General features: G+C 34.3%; 1 protein-coding gene and 1 long non-coding RNA gene across 17 annotated transcripts in view; one reads left to right on the plus strand and one right to left on the minus strand.

The window, feature by feature from the left end:
• TMEM161B (transmembrane protein 161B) overlaps positions 1-26,014 on the plus strand; it is a 68,248-nt gene that overhangs the window by 37,898 nt on the left and 4,336 nt on the right. For 14 of the 15 annotated variants that reach the window (XM_072792554.1, XM_072792489.1, XM_072792509.1 and 11 more), the window contains 5 exons: positions 1,171-1,327; positions 20,119-20,270; positions 20,769-20,829; positions 21,333-21,473; positions 24,128-24,241. In XM_072792554.1, coding sequence (XP_072648655.1) covers positions 1,171-1,327; positions 20,119-20,270; positions 20,769-20,829; positions 21,333-21,473; positions 24,128-24,241 — 625 coding nt within the window. Of the gene's footprint in view, positions 1-1,170; positions 1,328-20,118; positions 20,271-20,768; positions 20,830-21,332; positions 21,474-24,127; positions 24,242-26,014 lie in introns of those variants that run through there. The other variant, XM_072792609.1, reaches the window with a different exon arrangement.
• LOC140613975 (uncharacterized) overlaps positions 95-26,014 on the minus strand; it is a 60,733-nt gene continuing 34,813 nt past the window's right edge. For both annotated transcript variants that reach the window (XR_012014888.1, XR_012014889.1), the window contains exon 3: positions 95-463. This is a non-coding gene — a long non-coding RNA (uncharacterized lncRNA). The remainder of the gene's footprint in view (positions 464-26,014) is intronic.

Here is a 26,014-nt window from a genome sequence, read left to right on the forward strand (position 1 = left end):
AGAGAATGCTAATTTTAATGCAAACCCTTTGTTGGAAGGGATATGGTTTTATGGAAAATCGACAGGCATTTCATCAGTTTTTCTTGCAGGAACATACGAGGGAATAAAAAGTGTATTTATTGTTATTTTAATCTGATTAAATCACAGAATTATTAATCCTCCTTTAGTGCATGCAGTTAATAACTGGCAAAGTTCAACTCTCCTACTTCACAGAAATGAAAAGTATAAGTAAACTTCTCTTTGTACACCAAGTTATGTCCTCAAGTTAAAGTATCATACTTTAGATTCTTTAAAAAAATCTTGAGGCTCCATTAATTGAATATCTGACTCTCAGTTCTGGCGCAGATCGTGCTCTCCGGGTTGTAGGACTGAATGAACCCTGAGTCAGGCTCTGTAGTCCGTGCAGAGTCTACTGGATGTTGTCTCCCTCTCCTGCTCCTCTCACAGCTCATGCTTTCTCTCTCTGTAAAATAAGTAAAAACAATCTTTAAAAAAAACAAAAACAAAAACAAAAACCTGGGCAGCCTGGGTGGCTCAGTGGTTTAGCGCTGCCTTCAGCCCATGGCATGATCCTGGAGACCCAGGATCAAGTCCCATGTTGGGCTCCCTGCGTGGAGCCTGCTTCTCCCTCTGCCTGTGTCTCTGCCCCCTCCTCTCTCTCTCTGTCTCTCTCTGTCTCTCATGAATAAATAAATAAAATCTTAAAAAAAAAAAAAAAGAACCAAAACTTGATATTTATTTATTTATTTATAAAGATTTCTAAATCTATAAATCCCAGGACTCCAGGATCACGCCCTGAGCTGAAGGCAGATGCTCAACTACTGAGCCATCCAAGCATCCCATACTTGATTTTTAATTTCTGTAAAAAACAGATAATCAGCTGAGAAGATACCAGATCATTTTGCAATCATATATTTTTAACAATAGTTTAAATAATTTTTGGTAATTACTCCAGGTTTAAAAAAATTTAGGAAGTATTAAAATTAAATTTTAAGCATCAACATTCTTAATCTGTTTCCTGCATTTTTTGATTCTTGTATTTATAAACCTTACATTGCATATCAACAAGTAAATAAAGTCTAGCATGTTTAGTTAATTACAGATAATCCTCCTTAGCTATTTATTTATGAAAGTTTAAGTAAACTATTATTTTTAACCTTTATTTTTCAGCGTTGCATTATTTTCCAGAATACCAGTGGCTGGTGGATTTCACAGTGGCTGCTACAGTTGTGTATCTAGTAACTGAAGTCTACTACAATTTTATGAAGCCCACACAGGAAATGAATATCAGCTTAGTCTGGTGCCTGCTTGTTTTATCTTTTGCAGTGTATCCTTCAAAACATCATTGATATTAATTTATAAGTTTTTACTCCTTTTATAGCTAACACAATTAGATCTTGTCTCTGATTCGAAAAAACTTTAGATCATTGGAGAATATTTTTTTGTTGTTGAAATCCTCTTTACTTAATAGAAAAGACTTTCGAAGTAGAGGTAGATAGTTTAAAAAATGAAATTCAAGAAAAGATGCCAGTTCCTTGCCTTTGCTTTCTTTTGTGAATTTCATATCACAGAGGAACCACTTTACCTTGTTTTATGTATTCCAAGATTTTCTTCTTTATGTATAAATATGTAATAATGATGTTTCTTTAATTGTAGATTATTACACCTTTCTCCCCCTTCCTTTTTCTTCCTTCTGTTCTCCCAAAATAGTAAGGAAACAAATGTTTTACCAAATCATCAGTCAGTTTTAGTGATACCAATGAAAATATTATAGCTATTTATCACCTTACTGGAACAATTTTTTAATCTTGTTAAATATGCTAAACTTTTTTGAAGAAATCTAAACCTCAGTAGTTAAAGTACATCATTTCTATTTGTTTTGCCATGGGAGTATCCTCTGGAGCTCTCAATTGTGTAAACTTACTGCATAGCTGTTAACCTGGGGTTTTCTTCACTGTCTTCCTAAGAATTCTCTATGCCTTTTTTTGGATCACAACATGTGTTCTTCCTTGCTTTACAGCCCTTTGTCAGAGTGCATTCTCCTATAGTGTCCTGGAAAGGGATGCCATGGTTTTTACTTTTGAAATCTTACATGCCTGAAATTATTTTTTTTTCCCTAATACTCGGTTGATAGTTTGGCTCAATACAAATTCTAAGAAAGAAATAGTAGGGATCCCTGGGTGTCTCAGTGGTTGAGCATCTACCTTCGGCCCAGGACGTGATCCTGGAGTCCCAGGACTGAGTCCCGTATCAGGCACCCTGCATGGAGCCTGCTTCTTCCTCTGCCTGTGTTTCTACCTCATTCTCTCTCTTTCTCTCTCTCTCTCCTCCCCCCCCTCGGTATCTCATGAATAAATAAATTCTTTAAAAAAAGAAAGAAAAAAGCATTTTTTCCTGGGACTTTTGAAGGCTCTTGAGAAAGTAGATGCCTTCTTGCTCTTGGCGTTTGCCTCCCTTTCCCCTCCCATACACCCTCCAGATGCTTTTCTCTTTTGGTGTTCTGAAGTTTTCATTATTAATTATGTTAAATTCTAGGTTTAGCTTTTAAATCTGGGGAACTCATCCTTTATTACTGGGCAGTTTCCCCCCTTCTATTAAAATTAAACATTTCCTCTTCCATTTCTGCCTTTTCAGAGACAGCTCCTTTTTGTTTGATGTTTACAGCTGTTATTTCTCTGTGGGTACAAAGCTCGTGCTTGATGTTAGTTTTAGGCTTTAACTGTTGCCGTTTCACTCTGTCAGTGAGGACTTGGCACATCTTCCTGGCTTGTCATCTATCATTGATCATTACCAATTCACCTTGTCTTATAAATACAGTAATGTCATTTTTTTAGAGGAATTTTACTGCTTTTTTCTTCTCGTTCATTGTATTTATGTACTTAAAACAAATTCCTTTATACTGTCATTTTGGTGGGGATTAGGGAGAGACCAGAAGTCACTGGATGTGCTCAATCTGCTATTTTTATCCAGAAGTTTTATATTGATTCTCTGATAAAATTCTGTTTTCTGTCATCTTTTTCAGGGACTCTTAGTAATGACATGTTCTTTGAATGGTTTTTTAATATATCTCCCTTTTTCCATTTATCTTACTGTGTTTTCTTGATTTTTCTCTTAATTTACTCTCTTAACCCTTCTGTTGAATTTTTTATATCAATTAAAACAGTTTTTTTTAAGACTTTTGGATGTTCTGTTTTCCTAGCATTCTTGTGTCATGGATGTCTAATATCGTTTTAGTTCAAGTATATTAGTATCTTTTAATTTGTACCTTGTGTTATTTTCTGAGTATCCCCCTCCATTTTTTACTTGAATCATTGTCCTGTTAGAGATTGTTCTTAAATGTCTCATGACCTTTGATTATCTGTTTATTATATTCAAGGAAGAGGCATTTAAAAAACAGAAGTTTTGTGCAAGTAGCTGGAACTTGTTGATTGGTGGCCTTTTTTGTAGGTGACTGAGTAGGGACCTTACATTATCCTTGAGGGGACTTTTGGATATCAGTGTGTGCAGGTTTTGGGGTCTATCATTTTCTCCAACAAGAATTGTCCATTTTTTCATTTTTGGGGTATAAGTCTGACAGCCAGTGTTACGGATACTGATTGGAGAAGGTTCAGAGACTTAGCATTTCATGTACAGGCATTAATTAAATGCATGTCTGAGGTCCCTCTCTGCCCCTTGTTTTCAGGTCTTTGTCACCCTGGGGTTTGCATGGTACTCCCCAAGCCCAATCTTTTCTGATATAACATCTTTAGATAGTATTTCTTCTAGGTTCTGCCAGAGTTGGGGAAAGGCCCTGACCTAATCTGTATGATTAGGCGAGACAAGATCTGCCAAGTCTGATTACTGCTATTATAGACGTTCAATCTGTCATCTGATTTTCATTTGTTCTGCAACCTTTCCTTCAAAGGTCCCCTCTATCTCTCATTTCCTTACTTTTCCAGAGCTGATGAATGAGTTGGCTTTCTTTTTACTGGGTTTCTCCCTTGTACACCCAGCAGAGCAGAGTAAACAGAAGCTTAAATCAGTTAGTGGTTGTCCATCTATTCAGACTGTCTTCCAAACTTTTGTTGACATTGCTTTTCTAGAAACTGTCAACTTTTCCTATTCTTTGTTTTTGATGGCCTTTCGTTTCTTTGCTATATGGTTAGTCAGATTTTGGGATTAAGCAGAATAAATGTATATCCTGTATCTTTTATATTTAACTATAGACTACTGAACTTTTAAAACTACAAGTGGATACTATTTTAAATATGATATGATTTGACATTCAACACCGGTGTGCTCCTTATTGATGCTTTTGGATTGATTGAGGTATAATGTAGACCAGAAGAGCCAGAACAAAGTCTTTAAGAGTTGACATCTTCACCAAGTATGTATTCTGCTGGATAGAAATACTGATCATATGCGTCAATTGAGGAGCATCCCTGGGTATCTCATGCTATACTGATTTTAAGAGGAGATTTAGTTGAAGCAGTTAGAATATTACTTTTTAATTCTATAGTATTAAATATGTAAAAATACTGTGCAGTCAGAATAAAGACCCAACCATAGATGTCAAGTTATATAAACACACTAAAAATATCTTAACTTGATAATTAGCACTAGCTGACTACATGCCTTGTTGTTTATTTCATACTTTGAGTTCTCATGTTTTCTGAAATATTGCTTATTTTGGAATGTTCCTGTCTTAATTTTCATCATGGTTGATGGTCTGATATTGAAATGGTGTTTGTGGTATTTATGTAGAAATGCATATTTGATACCCAGTTTTATTTAATGTTATATAATTCTTAATTCCAATTTACCAGAGAAATTAGAAAAATGTACCTCTTCCCAGCTACTCAGATTATTGTTTATGTGAATAAATTTCATCTTTCATTTCACTCAGTAATGCCTAATAATGTGAGAGCAAAGGTCCCACACAGTCTTCAGTACTGAACTGCCTCTCCTTAGTTTTAAGTAGTGCACTCGTGAAATGCACCAAACAATAGCATCTCTGCGGGAATCTGGTAGCTGGCTGTCTCGCCATCCTAGAGAAGACAGAAAGTGCTGAAGGGCTTTAGAATCAAAGCTATTTTCTGCCAACTTTAACCCTCCACAAAGGGGATAGAGAAGAAGAAGGAAAGTAGAATTGTGTGTATGTTTAGGTACGTGATTCCCCTTCAAACTTGTGGCATGTGAGAAAATGACCTACTGCCTTCTGTGGTATGCAGGAAACCAGAATTCAATGCCAGCTATCCAGATTTAACACCAGGGAGGAGTCTGTTTATAGCCTTTTATCTTAGTTATAACATATCTGGTTTGCTTTTCACGCCATATGAACAGTGTATAACTGCAATGACCTCTGCCTGGCTTCTCTTTATTTTCTTATTGTATGTGCCTACTTATTAGTCAAACACATGTCTCCATTGATTACATAGGACAATAGCTCCACTTAATTCCAGAGTCACACATACATCAGTTGATTCAGAAATTCTCTGCAGTTGTTACTGATAAATTGTCCTTTGTTAAAATGGTCCCAAATTTAGACATGTATAAACTTAAATAATTGGTTCACTTAAAAGTAAGGAGGAAAACTGTTCTATTTCATGGTCATTTTTTTTTTCCTCCCCATCCGTTTTATTTGACATCCTTACATAGAACCACAGTTATAACTTCTACAGAATCTTGAAAGTTCTAAAAAGCACAGGAATGAGGTTTTTTCTTTTCTTTTTTTTTTTAATGTGTGACACTGAAATCTTCAACTCTTATATGTAAAACTGGCCTGCCTCTTGTCATAGCTGTGTATTGTTTCAGCAATGTTGTACATGCATCTCAGCTATCATACCTTCTGGTCTCACTCCTAAACCCTAACTAATTTTCAGCTTTACTCCCTTGCCCATTTATAATTCTAACCACCTTATTTGACCAAGTGTGTGTGTTCCAGGTCCATTTATGCCAAATTACATGGTATGGGGAAGATAAAGGGTAAAGAAAGCCTTAAAGTGAGGATGGAACAGTTGTAAATTGTCTCTCCTGCATGATGGCCTGTGAAGTCTTAGAGTCAGTGGAGAAATGTTTACTGATTTTATAATGTAAAGTGTATCATTTTCATTTATGAATAAAGGAAAAGCAAAAGGTAAAAATGATGCTTACAAAAAATTCAGTAATCCTTTATATTTTAATTTTTAAAAGTTTTACTTCTACCAATCTATGGATTTTTTTTTTTTCAAAGAACCTTTTCTTACAAATAAGCTGTATCACAGAGTAATATTGAGTCAATTACGTGAATTTGAGTGAGAAGAAAGCTATTCTACAAAGAATGATAAAGCTTCTCAGTAGTCCTATTATATTTGGTTAAAGGACTGGATCATTAGTCACATTTCCACACTGCTTGTATTTTACAATGTGGATAGTTTAAGGTACAAAACCCTATTATGTATGTTTTTAAGGCTATGCTTAAAATTTTTAATTTGCTTTGGTTGCCAGACATGCAAATTTCATACAATGTGAAAAGTTGGGAATGGTTTAAATGGAAATAAATTCTAAGGTTTTCTGTATTAAATATTCAATTCTATATGTAGATTTGTAAATTAAAGTGTGCACCTTAAATGCTGCATTTGTTTGCTGTAGGAAATAGACAACCAAAGCAAACTTAGCACAACATGGTCACCTTTTCTGTACCTTAAAGGATTCTAAATGACTGTATTCTTACTTTACAAAATGTTCTGCTTCATATCAATAAGAAAAATGAAACACTAAAACCCTGAGGTGAACTGCGTAAGCTATCAAGTCTCCTGGTGAGAAAGGAACAGAGTAAAAGCAATTGAATCTAAGCCAAAGTACTCAGTTAAAAATTTGTACATAGCATGATGTTTCAAAGATTATTTCTTTTGGAGATCTTCTGTGATACCAATATTGCCAAATTTTTTGCCTTTCAGATCAGAAACCTAGAGTTATGAAGAGAATTTACTTTGGGAGATAAAACCAGTATTTCTGGCTCATTAATTTATAATTAAGACTTTTTTTCCCTTTTAGCTAGGAAGTGATAATTTTCTTCCTACATCTAAAAATTTAAGGATAATCTTCATTGTTTTGCTTTATTTTAGTACAGAAGATTAGTTAATAGTTTTTTGTTTGCTTGCTTTTATTTTTAAATAAAACCTATGTTTTGTGCTTTTAAAAAATCTATGACTGTTGTTCTCTTCCACCATCTGGTTAGGTTAATGGTGGCTGTAAACTTTTGTGGGACAAATTTTAAACATACATAATAGTTTTTGCTTAAATCTGAGAGAAAAAAAAAAGAGAAAAAAATCTGAGAGAAATTTAAGTTCAGTTTCTTTTCTCTTTAAAGTAATTGAACCTTCTCTAAAAAATAAAAAAAAAAATTTAAGTTTAAGTTGTCCAAGTTAATTGTATTTTTTAAGTTGGAAGACAGGATCAATTCTTTTTAGAAAGATTTTACTTGAGAGGTTATAAGGATTAATGTACTTTTCATTATAGTATATGTACTGTAGCAGATTCTTGGTATAGTTTATAGGTTTCTTTGCAGTGAGAATGCAAAGTACAGTGTGCTTTGAGTATTTTGGTTGCTTTTTATATAAAAATAGATGTAATAGGGTTAGCTATTTGAATAGGAAAAAATGTTTTATTGTTAGTGGTCACGAAAACAAGACTATAATCTTTCACAGAGTAGAAAACTTTGAGTTTACATGAAAATAACTTAGTTGAGTGGAAACACAATCTATTTTAAAAAGGATAATCAGGGGCGCCCAGGTGGCTCAGTTAGTTAAGTGTCTCCTTTGGCTCAGGTCATGATTCGGGGGTCCTGGTATTGAGCCCCACATTGGGCTTCATGCTCTGTGGGGAGCCTGCTCCCTCTTCCTCTGCCTGCAGCTCCCGCTGCTTGTGGTTTCTCTCTCTCTCTCTCTCTCTCTCAAATAAATAAATAAATAAATAAATAAATAAATAAATCTTTTTTTTTTTTTAAGGTAATCGTGAATTTTATGAAAAAGTTTTGAGAAACCTCTGAAAATCTGTGTTTATTCTTAGGTTTTATCCATTAGATTTGTGTGTTGTGAACAAAATACTTATAATGTGATCTCTATTTTCCTTCTCAAAAAAAGCATTATAAATATCTTCAGGTAATTTCAAGATGTTAGGGTATAGAAAACCTTTTCTTAATATGGGAATTGAGTCTTTAAAACAATATAAGTAGAAACTAAATTGAAACAGTGTCTTGGTAAGTAGATATTCTTTAAGTTGTTATCCTAGATGTGAGAGAAATTTCCCATTTTAGATCTAAAAATTAAGCCTATTCATCATTTAAAAGCTCTTTTCGCCAGCTCAAAGATAAATATATTTAAAATTTCCTACTTGTTAAATCTTACCACTTGTCTTTGACTTTTCTTACCTGTTGAAGTTTTGGTTGAAATTTTGGTATTTGCATGTTACAGTTGTCTAATTCTAGTTGTGAAAAATGTTGATATTAAATTAGAACTTTAAAAATGTCAGCCATGTGGCAGAAAAAAATTTATTCCATCCCTAATGTTCTTTTCATTTCAGGGGTTAAGATTTTGTAATCTAAAGCAAAATAAGCCCTTAAAGTATGTGGCTCATTCATCTGGGACTGAGGAATTATAAAAAGGAAAAGAAAAAAAAAAATGACTACTTGCATTGGTAGTTTTGCATATGCAGTTTAGAATATTTACTAATACAATAATCTTTATGAAAGCCTAACTTCTAGAATGATCTGTGAAAATAATAGCGAGATAAAGGTAGCAGAAGAGTTTACTCATAAAGTACTTGACTATTATTTCCATTAAATCCTAAATCAGGAAATGCTGTGTCTTTACCTAGTGTTTTTTGCTATACTTGTCAGTAAATAGAAGCCTAATTTTTTTGGTATACATTATCAGGTTATATTTATTTATGAAAGGACAAAAGTAAGTATATCTTACTTGTAAATTGTGGACAATTTATGAAGCAAGAACAGATTTAAAGAAACTAAAAGAAATTGCATTTTGAAAGCCATTCCTGTAGTATTTCAGGTATAGTCTATTATTTTTCTATATAAATGACTTATGGTTAATAAGCATATTCATGGGATTAGAGCATAAAAGGATTTTTCTTATTTCAAAATAATTTATGTAGGTATTAGAGAAATTTGATAAGTAGCTCAACAAAAAACTTTGTTACTATGTTAGCTAGTATAGACAGTCTCTGTAAATGATCTCAAAATAAAGTTACCACATTTGTCAGTGAGGAACTCTAAATGGGATATCACAATGTAGGTTTCTCCTGGCTTAAAAAAATAAGCTGGTTTTATATTCTGTTATGTCAAATGCTAACAAAAGTCTTTGTCTTCATAGGAAGTTTTTCTTTAGTCTACTACTATACACTACTTAATAACTTTGGACTCATTATATATTTGTTGAATAAAATGCACATTGCTCTAAAAGTTTGGTAAAACAAGCAGTTGAGTTTTGAGTTGAAACATGAAGATTTGGGCAGCCCCGGTGGCTTAGCGTTTAGCACCGCCTTCAGCCAGGAACGTGATCCTGGAGACCCGGGATTGAGTCCCGCATCGGGCTCCCTGCATGGAGCCTGCTTCTCCCTCTGCCTGTGTCTCTGTCTCTCTCCTTTTGTGTCTCTCATGAATAAATAAATGAAGTCTTTATAAGAAAAAAAAAAAAAAAGAAACATGAAGATTCTACAAAATGAAACCCCAGGTTAGACTTGAGTTGGTTCAGCAAATCTTTACAAAATTCTTCTGGCCAGGAACAAACTTTTAGGTCCTGTATTGCTGGAAAATACTCAGGTCTTTTTCTTTTGGAGGGAGAGTAGAACTCTTGGAAAAGCTGCCTGTTTACTTCTTATAAAATAGGTTAAATATTTGTTCTGTTCTCTTCTGGGTTGTGTATACAGCAGGTCTGTGCCAGTGGATGATTAGAGTGTATTGAAATCATACAGTTTTATGATGCTAGTGTTTCATAGCATCGAAACATTTCTAACAGTTGATTAATATTAATTACTGTTAACATTTCACTATATTTTAATAAGATATGGAAATAATTTCAGTGCATGAGATTGAAAGGTTAGTAAAATATACATACGTGCTTTAGGCTGTGGGTTCATAGTTGATTAGGTTCTGTTAAACTCCAGGACGTAATGTACTTTTTTCTGGAGTTGAGGGTATGTAGTAGATCAAGACTTTATTAAAACCTAGATTGAATTTCTTAAAATGTTAACTTCTGTCAAATAATATATACACATAGGTTATATAGACAAAAGTACTTAACGTATTAAAAACGGAGTCTGCTTCCTGAACCTCCTTGCCACTTCTCCTGTTTTAGCTGGTTATTTTGGCTTTAAAAAATTTTTGTATTTCTGGGGCAGCCCGGGTGGCTCAGTGGTTTAGCGCCGCCTTTGGCCCAAGGCCTGATCCTGGAGACCCGGGATCAAGTCCCACGTTGGGCTCCCTGCATGGAGCCTGCTTCTCTGCCTGTGTCTCTGCCTGCCCCCCCCCCCCTCTCTCTCTCTCATGAATAAATAAAATCTTAAAAAAAAATCTTCCTTTAAAAATATTTTTTGTATTTCTGAATATAATACACTACTGTTACTTCGACAATTCTGATAGGTGAGGATTTTTCCGTTCTTAAATTATGGCATCCTCTGTGCTTCTCCTTTATGTTCTTAATTTAATTAATTTACAGTTTTACTGAAAAGTGTCAATATTCAGTGATTATTATACCTATGTAAATATTATTCATATGTGTACATTATAAGGTGCTATAGCTTCTTTTGTCATTTTTTCATTAATTTTTAAAAATTCACTTCTTTGCATTTATTATTATTATTTTTGTATTAATTCCACTTGCTTTTCCATATTGTTTTCCACAAGGTTGCTTATAACTTGTATATGTTCACCCACCCTCTTCCTTCCATGTGAGGATATCCTTCCCGGAAACCTCCATTCTCTAGCTTTTACCTGGAGGGATTGCCCTCAGGCCTACAAGATACCCATCTTCCTGGGACTTATTTTTGTTATCATCTTGGAATTCTCTTTGCCTTTCTCCCAAGTTTAATCTCCCATTTCCAGAACTCAGTATTTTTCACTTTCTTGGTTTGCTCAGATATTTTGGTGGAGCTTTCTGCCAAAGTGAGCATGCACGGTAACTAGTTTTAGACTGCAGTCTTGAAAGTGTCTTAATTCTGTACTCATTAACCTAAATATAGAATTTCAGGTCGTCGATATTTTTCTTCATAATTCTGAAGACAGTACTTCATTGTTCTCAATCTCAAACTTGACTTTTCAGAAGTACAGTGTCATGATATGGAATCTTTTGCATATGATTTTATTTTTCTTAGGAAGTTTTTACAATCTTTGGTTCTGAAGATTTGTGATCACGGACTCTGTTGGAAATCTTTTTTTCATTCTTTTGTGCTGGGCTTTTGGTAGGCTATTTTAATTTGGAAACTTTGCGTTTGGAAATATCTTTTATGATGTCTTTGATAACTTATTCTCTTTTGTAATCTCTCCACCACCTGTTCTCTTTCTGTCTATTACTTTTGTTAGTCAGATACTGTACCTCTTAGATTGGTCTCTCTTTTTGTCACGCTTTCAGCTTGATAGAACTTTCCTCAACTTTATCTTTCAAATCTTTTAAAATTTGTTTTGTGTGTTCTATTGGTTTTTGGTTAGCCTTATGAAATACAGATATATCTTATATGTAGATATCTGTGTATAAAAACCTACATGTAAAAATTTTTTTATTCTGCTTGTATCATCTTTCTTTCTTCCAAGTTACTTTTTCTCCAATGCTTTTTTTTTTCTCTTTTGCATAAGATGCTACACTCTAATACAGGGATTGATAAACTGGCCTGCTGCATCGGAGTTAAATCCTGTCTTAGCTCTTGAGCAGAGAATGGTTTTTAACGTTTTAAAGGGTTATTTAAAGAAATTAAAAAGAAGAATATGCTACAGAGACGTTGATGGTCCACAAAGCCTAGAATATTTACTATCTGTTAACAAAGTTTTCTGATCTTTGCTTTAATGTCTGTGGATTCCAGGCTTTTCCTCCATGTTTAAGAGTCAGAGACACTACAAGTGAATTGGAAACTGTATGTAAGTAGGGCTTGCTTAGCTTTCCTGGAAATTAAAACTTGGTAATGTTGAAGCTAGTTTTGTTACGGGTAGACCATAATGTTGTTATTTATTGGTTTTTTATTTGGGGCTTTTTGGTTTCTCTAGAAGAGAATCTAATCTCCTTGCCTGAGTGTGTGAATCTGCTGCACATGTTTGGAAGGCGAGAACACTTCTGATTATCCAGGCTTTCATTTATTCTGATTTCAGTACAGTTACCTTCATCTAAATTCTCTACTTCACATTCAGAGTTCCTTCAGAGGCCAAATCTTCATCTTCTGCTGGAGTCACAGTGAAGTTTGTTACCTGGCTGCACAGGGAGTGGAGAGTTGGGCATCCAATTTCTATTTAAGTAGAAGTCAACTCATGCCTGTTTCCAGCCTGACCTAACACTGCTGTGTTTTGTAGATTACTGTACCTCCTAACTTAGATTTTCATGGAAAAAGATTAAAAAAGTTTAAACATAACTGGGAATTGTATATGAAGTAAAATTAACTAAGTTCTTTTATCATTATATAATCTGTTTGACCTTATATACATTCCCATACTATCTTTTTGGTATTGAAAGTTCAGGATTTTATTCTGTTACATAGAAAACATGGTTTTTGCTAAAAATTACAAAGAAATCTTTTTTTTTTATTGGTGTTCAATTTACCAACATACAGAATAACCCCCAGTGCCCGTCACCCAATCACTCCCACCCCCTGCCCTCCTCCCCTTCAACCCCCCTAGTTTGTTTCCCAGAGTTAGCAGTCTTTACGTTCTGTCTCCCTTTCTGATATTTCCCACACATTTCTTCTCCCTTCCCTTATATTCCCTTTCACTATTATTTATATTCCCTACATGAATGAGAACATATAATGTTTGTCCTTCTCCGACTTACTTACTTCACTCAGCATAATACCCTCCAGTTCCATCCACGTTGAAGCAAATGGTGGGTATTTGTCATTTCTAATGGCTGAGTAATATTCCATTGTATACATAAACCACATCTTCTTTATCCATTCATCTTTCGTTGGACACCGAGGCTCCTTCCACAGCTTGGCTATTGTGGACATTGCTGCTATAAATATCGGGGTGCAGGTGTCCAGGCGTTTCATTGCATCTGTATCTTTGGGGTAAATCCCCAACAGTGCAATTGCTGGGTCATAGGGGAGGTCTATTTTTAATTCTTTGAGGAACCTCCACACAGTTTTCCAGAGTGGCTGCACCAGTTCACATTCTCACCAACAGTGTAAGAGGGTTCCCTTTTCTCCGCATCCTCTCCAACATTTGTTGTTTCCTGCCTTGTTAATTTGCCCCATTCTCACTGGTGTGAGGTGGTATCTCGTTGTGGTTTTGATTTGTATTTCCCTGATGGCAAGTGATGCAGAGCATTTTCTCATATGCATGTTGGCCATGTCTATGTCTTCCTCTGTGAGATTTCTGTTCATGTCTTTTGCCCATTTCATGATTGGATTGTTTGTTTCTTTGGTGTTGAGTTTAATAAGTTCTTTATAGATCTTGGAAACTAGCCCTTTATCTGATATGTCATTTGCAAATATCTTCTCCCATTCTGTAGGTTGTCTTTGAGTTTTGTTGACAGTATCCTTTGCTGTGCAAAAGCTTCTTATCTTGATGAAGTCCCAATAGTTCATTTTTACTTTTGTTTCTTTTGCCTTCGTGGATGTATCTTGCAAGAAGTTACTGTGGCCGAGTCAAAAAGGGTGTTGCCTGTGTTCTTCTTAGGATTTTGATGGGATCTTGTCTCACATTAAGATCTTTCATCCGGGATCCCTGGGTGGCGCAGTGGTTTGGCACCTGCCTTTGGCCCAGGGCGCAATCCTGGAAACCTGGGATCAAGTCCCACGTCGGGCTCCCGGTGCATGGAGCCTGCTTCTCCCTCTGCCTGTGTCTCTGCCTCTCTCTCTCTCTCTCTCTCTCTCCCTGTGTGACTATCATAAGTAAATTTAAAAAAAAAATAAAAAAAAAAAGATCTTTCATCCATTTTGAGTTTATCTTTGTGTATGGTGAAAGAGAGTGGTCTAGTTTCATTCTTCTGCATGTGGATGTCCAATTTTCCCAGCACTATTTATTGAAGAGACTGTCTTTCTTCCAATGGATAGTCTTTCCTCCTTTATCGAATATTAGTTGACCATAAAGTTCAGGGTGAAATCTTTAATATTCAAAGGAGCCCTCTGAGGTTGTAGATGTATTAATTGCATTTACAACTGAAGAAATTGGAGACACAGAGAGCTTAATTAAGTTTATGTAGGGAGGATCACATTGTAAGAGTAGAACCAAGATTCAGGCAGGCAGCCTAGATCTAGAGAATACTTTCTTCCCATCTATGTTACACTATAGTTCACGATAGCATATGATAGAGGGGGGAGCCTGGCTGACTCAGTCATATTAGCATCCAATTCCTGATCTCAGCTCAGGTCTTGATCCTGAGGACTGTGAGTTCAAGCCCTATGTTGGGCTCCACACTGGATGTGGAGCCTACTTTTTTTAAAAAAAGAAAAAAGCATATGACATACATAGCAGGTGAATTATAGTTGTGATTGCTAGGAGTTCAGAAGACAGGATGTCCGGGCTGGAGAGTTAGTGGTAAGCTTCATAAAGGATGTGGAGCTTGAGTAGGTAGGAGGAAGGGAATAAGGTAGTTCAGATAATAGGTTGTGATCTAAGACACTATAGCTGTTACATTTAGGAGGTGGTAAATATACCATTCTGATTTAAGTGGAGGCTTGGGGATTGTTGAATGAAAACTTGACCATAATGTTTGTTAGTCATATCGTAATATTACATTTCTGAATAACGTATGTGTTTTTTACACTGTGGGTTATGGGAAGGTTTTATTCTAATATGGGACTGAATAGTAAGAATCATCTGGTATTCAATATGAATTGTAGATGCAGAGATATAACACTTTAGGTAGTGATATGAGGAATATTAGGCTTCCTGCCTGGATTAGATTGCATCTAATTTTGTTTTTTGTTTTTTTCCATTGAAGGTTGACATATTTTGAAATTATTTTGTGGTAACAAAGTATTGCAGTGGGTGTAATATTTGAGAAATTTCATTTTGGTCATTTGATACCACTTTTGGCTAAGATGTTGTTTTGCTTTTTATTGTAAGTGAAGGAGTTGGAAATTGTCTCTAGTTTCTTGTATCCATTTTTAGTAAAAATGAAGCCATGGTTTTCCAGCCTGGGCTTAGGGCCCTTAGGCAATGAGAGAGATCATAGCAAATCTCAAAAGCAGTTCAATTGTGATTTGGTGGTGAGGGAGGTGGGTTGTATTTTGGTTTTTAATCTTACTCTGGTTTTCCTTATTCTTTCCCAGTGTGTAAGCTCTTCGTTATAATGTCAAGAGATAGACCTATAGTGTTTGATACTCCTAAAATGAGTCACCAGAGTCATTTCTTTTTTTTTTTTTTAAGTTTTGGAGAAGAGTTCAATGAACGGAATCAGAATATCCTAGACTAGAGAAAAATTGGAGCATCTGTATTCTAGAATTTCATCATCAGTCTTAAACAGTGTTTTGTGTTTCATTCCTTGAATGCTAAAAGTTAGGATGAAGTTTAAAAGACTTGTAAAATTGTTCCTAATTTGCTTTCTTAGAATATGTGCTCAGAGATAGATTCTCTACTACATTATAAGAAAAACAATGATTTGCAGGGTGAAAAGCTTCAGTAGTCCTATTTATTGAAAAAGTCTTTTTTTTTTTATTATTTGCTTTCATAATGCTTACACTTAACCTGGTTTCAGCTCTTAGTAAAGTGATTAATGTCACTTAATCATAGATATAATGAGGTTATGCTTTTATAACTGCACTATTTAAAAAATTGTATAGTAGAATCTTACATGTGTAATGTAAATTAAGTAAGCAATCTTTGTTTTTTCTCTGAAGGATGTTTTAAGCAGAGAAGTCTGTGGTATTTAGTAATTTGAACTACTAAAAACTAAATTATAATGTAAATTTAAACCACAATGTGTTCGTTACTTTTGTTAATTAGCAAACTGTCCCACAAGCTTAGATTATGCAAAGTAGTTTAGGTTAATGCTTTGTAATGCTTTTTTCCTGCATGCACACACAGGTGTGCTTCCTCTCAGAAGCATCTTTCATTACAAACAATATATATTTCACCCAAGTTAATGGCATAGGCTTGCACTGATGACGGGGCAGTTTTTGCCTTTATTTCCCCTCACTGGAGACTTTTGATTACTGTCAGGCCCTATCTTGGGTATATAGTCTCCCCCCCCCCCCCCCCCGCAAAAGTCTCTATACTTTAAGCAACTATAGATTACCAGTGTTTGTCTTTGATACTAGTATAAATGCAAAAACTCTGAAATGAATATATTATTACGGAAGTGAAGAAAAAAGTAGTGGTAAGATATATGTAATGATTTAGTTGTAGAAAAGTTAAAAACAATTCATATTACATTTTAAAATGATGTGGAACCTAACTGTGCTTTGTTAAACCCTCATTAGTCATTTTAATTGAAATTGACATCCTATCAATTTGACAGTCCTCCTTAAGCTGAATATTACAAAATCATGCCAACTTTTGCAATGAAGTGATCTACTCCTACTGCATGTAAATAAGTTAGTAGCCATTAGCCAAAGTAGGAAAAAGATTGACAAATATGTTTAGGGAAAACTTGTTAGCTGATATAATGTTAGCTGATTTTAGGGAGAATTGTGAATGAGTAACAGATGGAATATCACAAAATATTACATTGGAAAGTAACTGCAATGTAAGTATCACTCCTGGAATTCTTACTGTAAATTGCAGAGGTTGTTGGTTTTACAGATGTATAAGACTTGAAGATTTAGAAAAATAATTTAGTTACCCCTCACCCCTTAGTGCTCAATATCATGGAAACTGACATCTATTATTGTGTAGGTTGTTTTTTACTTGAGTAGAGTTTCAGATTTCTTTCTTGTTCTGTAACCAGAGTACTGCAGAGATAAATTGAGCAAGGTAACTTTGTGATAGGGTGCTGAATATTTGCTGGAGGTTCATAATTGTAAACTAATGGCATATGCTTATTAGTATTTTTTTTTTTTAACATTAAAGAAGTAATTTGGTCAGGGGCACCAGAGTACCTCCATTGGTTAAGTGTCTGCCTTTGGCTCAGGTCATGATCTCAGGGTCCTGGGATTGAGCCCTAAGTCAAGGCTTCCTGCTGAGCAGGGAGCCTGCTTCTCCCTCTCCTTCTGTCTGCAGCTCCTCCTGTTTGTGCTCTCTCACTTTCTCTCAAATAAATACATAAAATCTGTATATAAAAAAAAAGTAATTTATTCAAATACTTAACCAGCATATATTTAACCTGAGTTATGGAGGATATAAAGAAGATGCTTAGACTACCTCGCAAATGGCTTCAGAAGGTGTTTGCTGAAGTTCTGTATGTGTATTCTGGTGTTTGTTTATATATATATATATATATCCTAAAGCAGGTATTCACTATAGTAAATATGATAACATGCAGAAGTCTTTTTAATAAAAAAGTTCAGGGGTTATTATCTGGGTTTTCATTATCTGGATGTAGCTTTGAAGCAAATCAGGTGTTTTATTTATAGAATGTAGCATAAATATTATAACCTATGAAGAATTATATTAAAAAGTTGAAATCAGTTTCTAGTATAGCGATTTGTAGGTAGTATCTCCACAAACTAATGTGTAGATTGTATTCTAATATGCTTAGAAATATTTTTTTTTAGAGAAGTAATGCTATAAATGGCCTCTTCCCTGGCAATATTAGCCTAGGAGAGTTCATTTTGTCTACAATTTGGCTTACAGGACCATGGTTTTCAAAAGAAAATAACACCATTACTAATAATTAGGGAAACAAAAAGTATTTATCTTGCATTATGGTATTTAAGATAAAGAAGAGAGATTTATGTGAAAAGAGAATAGCTGGAGTGGAAATAACAGATGAGAATAGTAAATGGCAGGAAAAGGATGATACTGAAAAATGAGCTGAATATAGTATAGGGTGTTAATAAAATACTTTCCATCACACATTGTTCTGGGGGCCTGGTTACTCTAGAATAGGTGGGTAAGATGAGCTATTCCTATACTTCCTTCCTTCCTTCATTTATTTATTTACATTTTAAAGGGGGGAACTATCCACCACAAAGGCCTTAAGAAAAGGAAGCCACTACCTTTATAAAAACCCAGGCAGTCTTTTAAATTTATGACCATGGGTGGTAAATAATTTATATTTTTGTTATTACCAATAATAAAACCAGATCTTTAGACTAAAACATTTTCTACATTGAGTGTTTTTTTTTCTTTGAGTATATTATCCCGAGGAATAGTGTCGAATTTGATACCATTCTTCAAAAGATCGATTTACCCTTAAAGCATAGAAATTAATACTATTTTAGCTTACCTAAACTGCCATAAAAACATTATTTCTATGGCAAAATTCCTTCATTGATTGAGTACCTCCTGTGTGCCAGGCATTTTTCTTGGCACTCCAGCTACAGCATTGAACAAGAGACAATCTTTGATTTAATGGACTTCACATTCTAGGAGAGATTTATTTCAAGTTTCGCTTGAAAAATGCCAAAAAGTCAACTATCCTTATTACCTTTAAGTTGGCTTACTTTAGGATATTCAGTATCCTAGATAGTATCCGGAAAAAAAAAAAAAAAAGAGAAGGGGTAGTAAGTTTATTAACCATTTTTAAATAGGGCAAAAAAAAGACAGCTTCTTTTTAAGAAGTAAGGATGAGAGTTGGTATCCTTTCCCAGCTTTCCGTGAAGAAGGATTCTTCTGATCATGAGAGTGTTTGAACTATTCACTCTGTCATGGCAGCTCTATTTTTAGAAGGTTTCATGTGTTACTGCTGAACTACCACATAACTTAGGTACTGTATACAGTAGCAGAGGCAGTATAATAAGTTGTTAAGTGAACACTCTGGATCCAGACCACCTAGATTTAAACCCTACTTCCTCTAATTAAACTGTGTGATCTTGGGCAAGTTACTTGAATTTTCTGTGCCACAGTTTTAAAATCTGTGAAGTAATGATAATAGTTGGCTGTGTGAGTATGAAATTGGTTAATTGGTAATGCTTGGCACTTGCAAGTACTAAGTGACAGCTGTTACTATTTTCCATGCTTGACATACAGTTGATATAGAAGTTAACTTTTCTAGATTTTCTCTTGTTTGTTTCTGGCCAAGCACCTTATTATTTTGTTTGGCAGGTTTATGCTTTCAAGAACAATTTCATGTAATGGAAATGTGGGTTCTAGCCTTGCATCATCCACAGGTTTGATCTTGATTTGATCAATTAGTTGGAGGAGTGGAGGAGTTCAGATAAAATAATCTAAAATGTTTATGTAAGATAAAAGCATTTTAATTTTTTTAATAGGTGAGCATGTTGAACCTTTGGCTGTTTTGAGTACTCAACTGGAACTTATTTTTGTAGTTTTTTGTTTAATGGTGATCCTTGAAATGATGATACCAGGTACCACAGCTTGCCAGTGGCTATAAGTAATTCTCAAATTTTGAATTATTGGATGATGTACAGATGATTTCTGTTGTGTGTGTGGGTGTGTTTAATTCTAAATATAAGTTACTTGAAAAACATGCCCAAGGAAAGGTAGTTTCCTAAAATAACTCTACCTTGGTTTTTCATGTCACTGAGAATCTATTTCATAAAATTACTAAAATAACCTCCTAGTAAAATTGGAGTCCGATAAAACAAATACATTCTTTTCCTAGTTACAGTTTCACGTGTATATGTGCACTTTGCAATAATTTAAAAATGTTATAAACTTCGCTAAAATTTGCTTTGTTTTTATGTCTTATTTCCTGGAAGACTAATCAGATTTTCAGTAGTTTTTCACTTCTATCCAAAGGGCACCATGTAGATAAGCATGCTGTAGAATCAAAATAAATGTGGTAGTCAGATTTTATTGAAGTTCAATTCCCGTAAAGATGGTTGTATTTAACTCTCATGAAGTTACGTGTGGTTTTTCCTGAACTTTTTCTTCTGCAGCAAAGTTCTATTTTCATTAACTACACACTATTTTAAAGTAGAAGATGGTGGTGAAAGATCAGTCTGTGTTACCTTTGGATTTTTTTTCTTTGTGAAAGCAATGGCAGTCTTGATTGTGACAGAAAACTATCTGGAATTTGGACTTGAAACAGGTAATCATTTCATAGAAGTTTAAACATCAGTTTTGCTTTCTCAAGTGTTAATATTTTTTACTTCATTAAGTTTTATATCTGATATGTTTTTAAAATTAGGTTTGAGATGTATATTCTGTAATGTAAATAATGAACTTTTATTATTCTTAAGATCTTCCCTTTTTTGTTTCAGCTAAATTTTTTGTTACTTTTTTCCAAAAATGCTGCCCCCTCATTTTTTCCTTACAGTTAAATAAGTTTCTGCAATGCTGAAGTTTACTCACATAGATAAAGATGCAAATTTTGATGCAAATTTTATGCACACTTATGGAATGTACAAATATCAAAGGGATGTTTTCAAAGACTGTTCCTGCTAATAACCAAATTTTATTGCATTATGGCATACTAATTAGCACATGAAAGAGCTAAGCTAGTCACTTCAAGATTTAAGATGTTCTGTTTCCTAACATTTTATTTCCAAAGAAAGATTCTGTATTAAGAATTTTTTTTTCCCTGCAGGTTTTACAAATTTTTCAGATAGTGCGATGCAGTTTCTTGAAAAGCAAGGTTTAGAATCTCAGTAAGTTTTTAAAAATATTATCACTTAAGTTTAAATTTTTTCGTTTTTCGTAAAACAGCATTTATTATAAGTGGCTTTGTGTTTTTAATCCTTGAAAAGAATTCCTTTTTAAAGTAGGACTTTTAGAAGTATCCTCACTTGTAATTTTTACATACGTATAAAGACAGTATGTTTCATAGAATTCCTATTTGGATTTGCTTTTATTTGATTTAATTCCAGAGATTAAATAAATTAATACCTGAGTCATATATCAAATTCTGTGTTTAATATGCAGGTTGGGTTGTTACCCGTATGGCTAGAGATGCCTGATTTAGTTTACACTTCACCAATATCCTTTATCAATAATTGAGTAAAAGCAGTCTTTTTGTAAAAGCTCACTTAGTTTTTGTTATTGTTATTATTGTGGTTTATAAAGTAATTGATTAGAGGAAAGGAAATTCCCAGAAAGTTGACTTACAGAACTTACTGTCTTTTTTTTTTTTTTTTTTAATTTTTATTTATAGGGGTCCTGTTTCAAAACTTACTTTCAAATTTTTCCTGGCTATTTTCTGTTCACTCATTGGGGCTTTTTTGACATTTCCTGGATTACGACTGGCTCAAATGCATCTGGATGCCCTGAATTTGGCAACAGAAAAAATTACACAGTAAGCGGAAAATGTACATAAGCACATGCAGATAAATATATGTTTTCCATCTTAATGAAGGTATATTATTGTAATGAAATAATTATTGTATTGAAAATTAATAACCATTTGATGTCACACTACTTCCTCTTCTATAAGCAGGTGTCTTTTATTCACTTCTAAATTTTAAGTCCTGTGATTAAAAACATACATCAATTACTAAATTTCTTTTTTTACTTGTTAAGAAATGGAAATACCAGTATTTATGTTCTTTTTAACTCAGAAGTCAGGGTTTATGATACTGTAATCTCTACAACTGAACAAAGGATCTATGGAAATTCTCTTAAATCAACAGTTTTTTAAAAAATATTTAAATTGTATGTAAATCTTATTTTTTTATTTAAAAATGGTTTGAAAGTTCACTCTATGCATAAGAAATGTATGTTTTTCTAAATTGATCTGTTTATGAGATTTTGTTAAATTCATACATTATTTGGGAATTGCTGCTACTGTACAGTATTGAATATCATAGATTACTTTTAACTGCCAAATTCTATTTTAATTATCAAATGGAGAACTCCTATTTGAATCCCTGCATATAGTTCAAAGCTCATTTACTACATTCTTTGTGGTTGCTATAGATATTTTTTGTTGATGTTAGACACCTTAGCAGAACGACAGGTTTATATCTTTCAATTCATATCCAGACCCAAATTTCCATCTTGTCTTTATGTTTGCAGTAGAAGCTCAAGTTGAGAATATTCCATTTTGATTTATGTATATATTATCTTTGAGTTTCTTTGAGTGATCATTTTTAACATTTCTGCCCTTAAAGCCCTGTATTTAATGATGCTGATTCTCTGGTCTTTATATTCTTACTTATCTCTTACCTATGTCATTTTCCTTTAATTTTGAATCTTTTTCTGTTTTTCCTTCCCTCCATTTTTCTACATGTTGTGTTTGTGTGTGCATGCACACGTGTTTGCATGTGTGCCTACTTCTTCTCACCTCCCAGTACCCACTTCTTCATCCCTCTTTTTTTCCCCCCTCCTTTTACTCAGCATGCTCTTGGCTGCATCCTGTCTTTCTCCCAACATCCATCCATCTCTCTAATGGCTTCTTTTAAAACAAAACCTGTTTCTACCCCTCCTCTCTGCACACACACTTCAGTCCACTAACCCCAGTGTTAGGATTTAAATAAGCTGAAAGGGTGGGTGGAGGGGAGCCCTTCACCAGCTACTGAAACCGCTGTGGGCTGCTCCTTGATACTAGAGTGTTCCCTAGCAACACTGCATACCTAATACTGCTGCTTTCTTCCCCCGCACCCGGTGGTTTACCCAGGCTGGGGGATGAAAGAATCACTTTATAAAAACATTTAAAGCATTTAGTAGTGGTTTGGGATTGGGAGGGGGCACATCTTAGTTTTCTTTACAGTAAAACATAGCTTCTTTTTAAGATTTTTTCCTTTTGGGGTTTGGAGCTTTATTTTCAGTTTGTTGCAACTCCTGACTGTGTTGTAGCACTCTGCCGTGATATAGGAGTGTGGGCAAGCTTGTTCTGTTGTGAGACTAGCATGATTGGCACAAAGGACAATGTTTCCCTCAGCCCCGTGCCCAGGCATTAGTCCTGTTTAATGCCAGAGCTTAGAACCAAAGTTCCACCGTTCCCTGTCAGGTGTTCATGGTTTTCTGACGCAGCCCTGTTTGCCTCACATGGATCACAGTCATTTGCACTGTAGTGAAGATTTTGAAATGTGTGTGTACGCGTGTATGCGTGTGTATTTAAAATCCTCCAGTTTAGCCCTTCACTGTGATTGATCATGAAAACAGAACATGGTAAAATAGAAGGATTCTCTTTTCTAAAATAAGAACAGTCTTTACCAGTTATCTATCTTTGTAGGGTACAAACTTGGGACAATAACTAACAGTGAAATTATAACTCAAACCTAAAACCTTTTGGTGTATTCAGTATATTGCCTTTCTGGAGTATGTACATTTTCTTGGTATGTATAGGATAGGGAAATGAACTTCATAATACTTCATGAAGAAATAAAAATATATGAATCATTTATAATTTTAACAGTGTTATTAAAACAGTATACATGATCATTGCATATTGAAAGTTTCCTTAGTTATAAGCTGTTGTAGTAGGTTCCATGTGCCATATGCCTTCTAGTGGACCTTGCTAATAATCACTGACTCTTACTTATATTTAATGAGGAGGCACTTTGTTTTAGCTTGCACTGAAAAAGTATCAAAAGATGATGCCTGTGTACTGACAATCCATTGGATTCATTGACTGTGTTAAGTTAGTCATTTAGGTACCTGTGTTATCAAATCAGGGATGTAGTAGGGGATTGTTAACACTAGAATAGAACTGAACACTGTTAGACTTTAGTGCTATATCTGCCTTTAACCTGTAATATTGCCATGAGCAAGTCATTTAACTTTCCTGAATCTAAATGTTCTCATTTGAAAAATTCAGATAATGAGGTAGTTTTGCAGGGGCTCAAATCAGTGTTGAGTAATAATGATAAATAGAAAATAATGATGACAGTAGTACCTTAATACAGAATACTGAAAATAAGTTTCTGTCTTCATTTTGTAAATTCCAAGTTTAATGTATTAATGTATTTTGTTCCTTGGTTTTTATATTTATTTCTTACATACTTTCAGAACATTGCTTCATATCAACTTCTTGGCTCCTTTATTTATGGTTCTGCTGTGGGTAAAACCAATCACCAAAGACTACATTATGAACCCACCATTGGGTAAAGAAAGTGTCCCTTTGTAAGTATGGGTATTTGAGGGCTGATTTTTGTTTCCTTAGAGAATCAAAACTGCTTTCCAAAATGGTATATACTATATTTAAGTTTTTTAACGATAATATTAGGATACTGGTTTTTTTTTTTGATACTGTGTTTTTAAGCATTAATAGAAATGCTAAAAGATGTGTTCTAAAACTGAAGCTACAAATCATCATTTGACCTTTTCATGATCTTCCTTAATGAATGTGAATGATCATTAATCCACACTGATGTTATCTTGTACACTTGTAAGATTTTCTGTCTTCTCTCTTAATGTCCAGTTGCTATCTGACATTATTGTGTTTGGGGGCCTATTTTTAATATACTTTTTGCCGTTCTTTTTTTTTTCCTTAATTGTGAAAATTACGGAAGATAAAATGAGTAGTATAAATGGATACTCATATTCAGTCTTACTAGCATAAGAGTTGCTAGTATTTTCCATATTTACTTCACTTTTGTTTTGTTTTGTTTGATGTAGTAGTTTTTCAAGTGAATTAGGGATCTAACATATTCATCCCTAAGTACATGAGTATTCACCTCTAAGAAATAAGGACATTTTCTGGCATAGTATTATCATCATCCCTATCAAATTAAAAATAATGCCTTACCATTATTATCTAATATTAGGTCATATTTTCCTTTTTAACAGAAGAAGATAGTAAGGAAACACAGAAACAATTTATTAAAAGGTGCTAATAACTATACTTGATATATTAACTCATTAACCTTATGAAACTATGTTCCATAAGTAATAGAAAGTAATAGAAAGATTCAGACAAAGCTGGTTCAAACCCTACTTCTGATCTCACTGAAACTGTCATGTGAGGGAGATGATTTAACTTCACTGAGCCTCTGTTTCCCCATCTGGAAAATGAAGATAATAGTATCTACCTCACAAAGTTATCATTGGAATTAAATGAAAGAATGCATGTAATGCAACCAGCTGGAAGTAAATGCTTAATCAATGTTTCTTTCACTGCTTTGCCTTGTCAAAATTAAAGTAGAAAACCTTGACTAGTCATTGACTCCACAGTATACATTTTATATTATGTATTTCTTTTAGATCCTGGTACAGATTTGTCTTGGAGTATATAATCAGTGATGACCATGACTTTTTTTTTTTTTTTAAGTTAATCTTATTGAACTAGGGAAGTATTCATTGAAGCTGTAATGTTTTTCCCCCACACAAGTAAGTCTTAATGATAATTTTAACTTGACAGATTCCCAGTGTTTTTAAAAGTAATTTCACACATTTCAACTGTCCTATTAAGCGCCTGATGTATGCTAGAGATTAGAATAGGTACGGAGCATGGTCTAACTGTTGCTTTCAAATTACTCGTGGTGTTAGCTTTTATCAAAGGAGAAACCATGGTCTTTTAAAAACATTAAGCCACGAAAGGACATCAGAAATTACCTCTGCTTCCTAAATTCCTTTAAGGATCCCTCTCCAGTCAACTGGGAAAAAAGTCATAAGGGTACATCTTCTACCTGGAATCCTCATTTTAGTCTTGAGGAATTGCTCATAACTGAGGCAGCTTGAGCTCATAGGTTAAGTGACTCGTTGGAGAGAAATCTGAGACCAATTTCTTCATTAATATATCAGAATTACTGGTTTTCCTAGGATCCCAGTCAGGAACTCAGCAGAGTGAGAGATTTATTCAAATATCTTTGTAATCAGACAAAATTCTATGCATGTGGTTCACTTGATAGTTCCAAAGACAGTCTCCTATAGTTTCCTTCTTTCTCCTGCTTTCCA

This window comes from Canis lupus, chromosome 2 (assembly GCF_048164855.1).
Source record: "Canis lupus baileyi chromosome 2, mCanLup2.hap1, whole genome shotgun sequence".
Classification (NCBI taxonomy): Eukaryota; Metazoa; Chordata; class Mammalia; order Carnivora; family Canidae; genus Canis; species Canis lupus.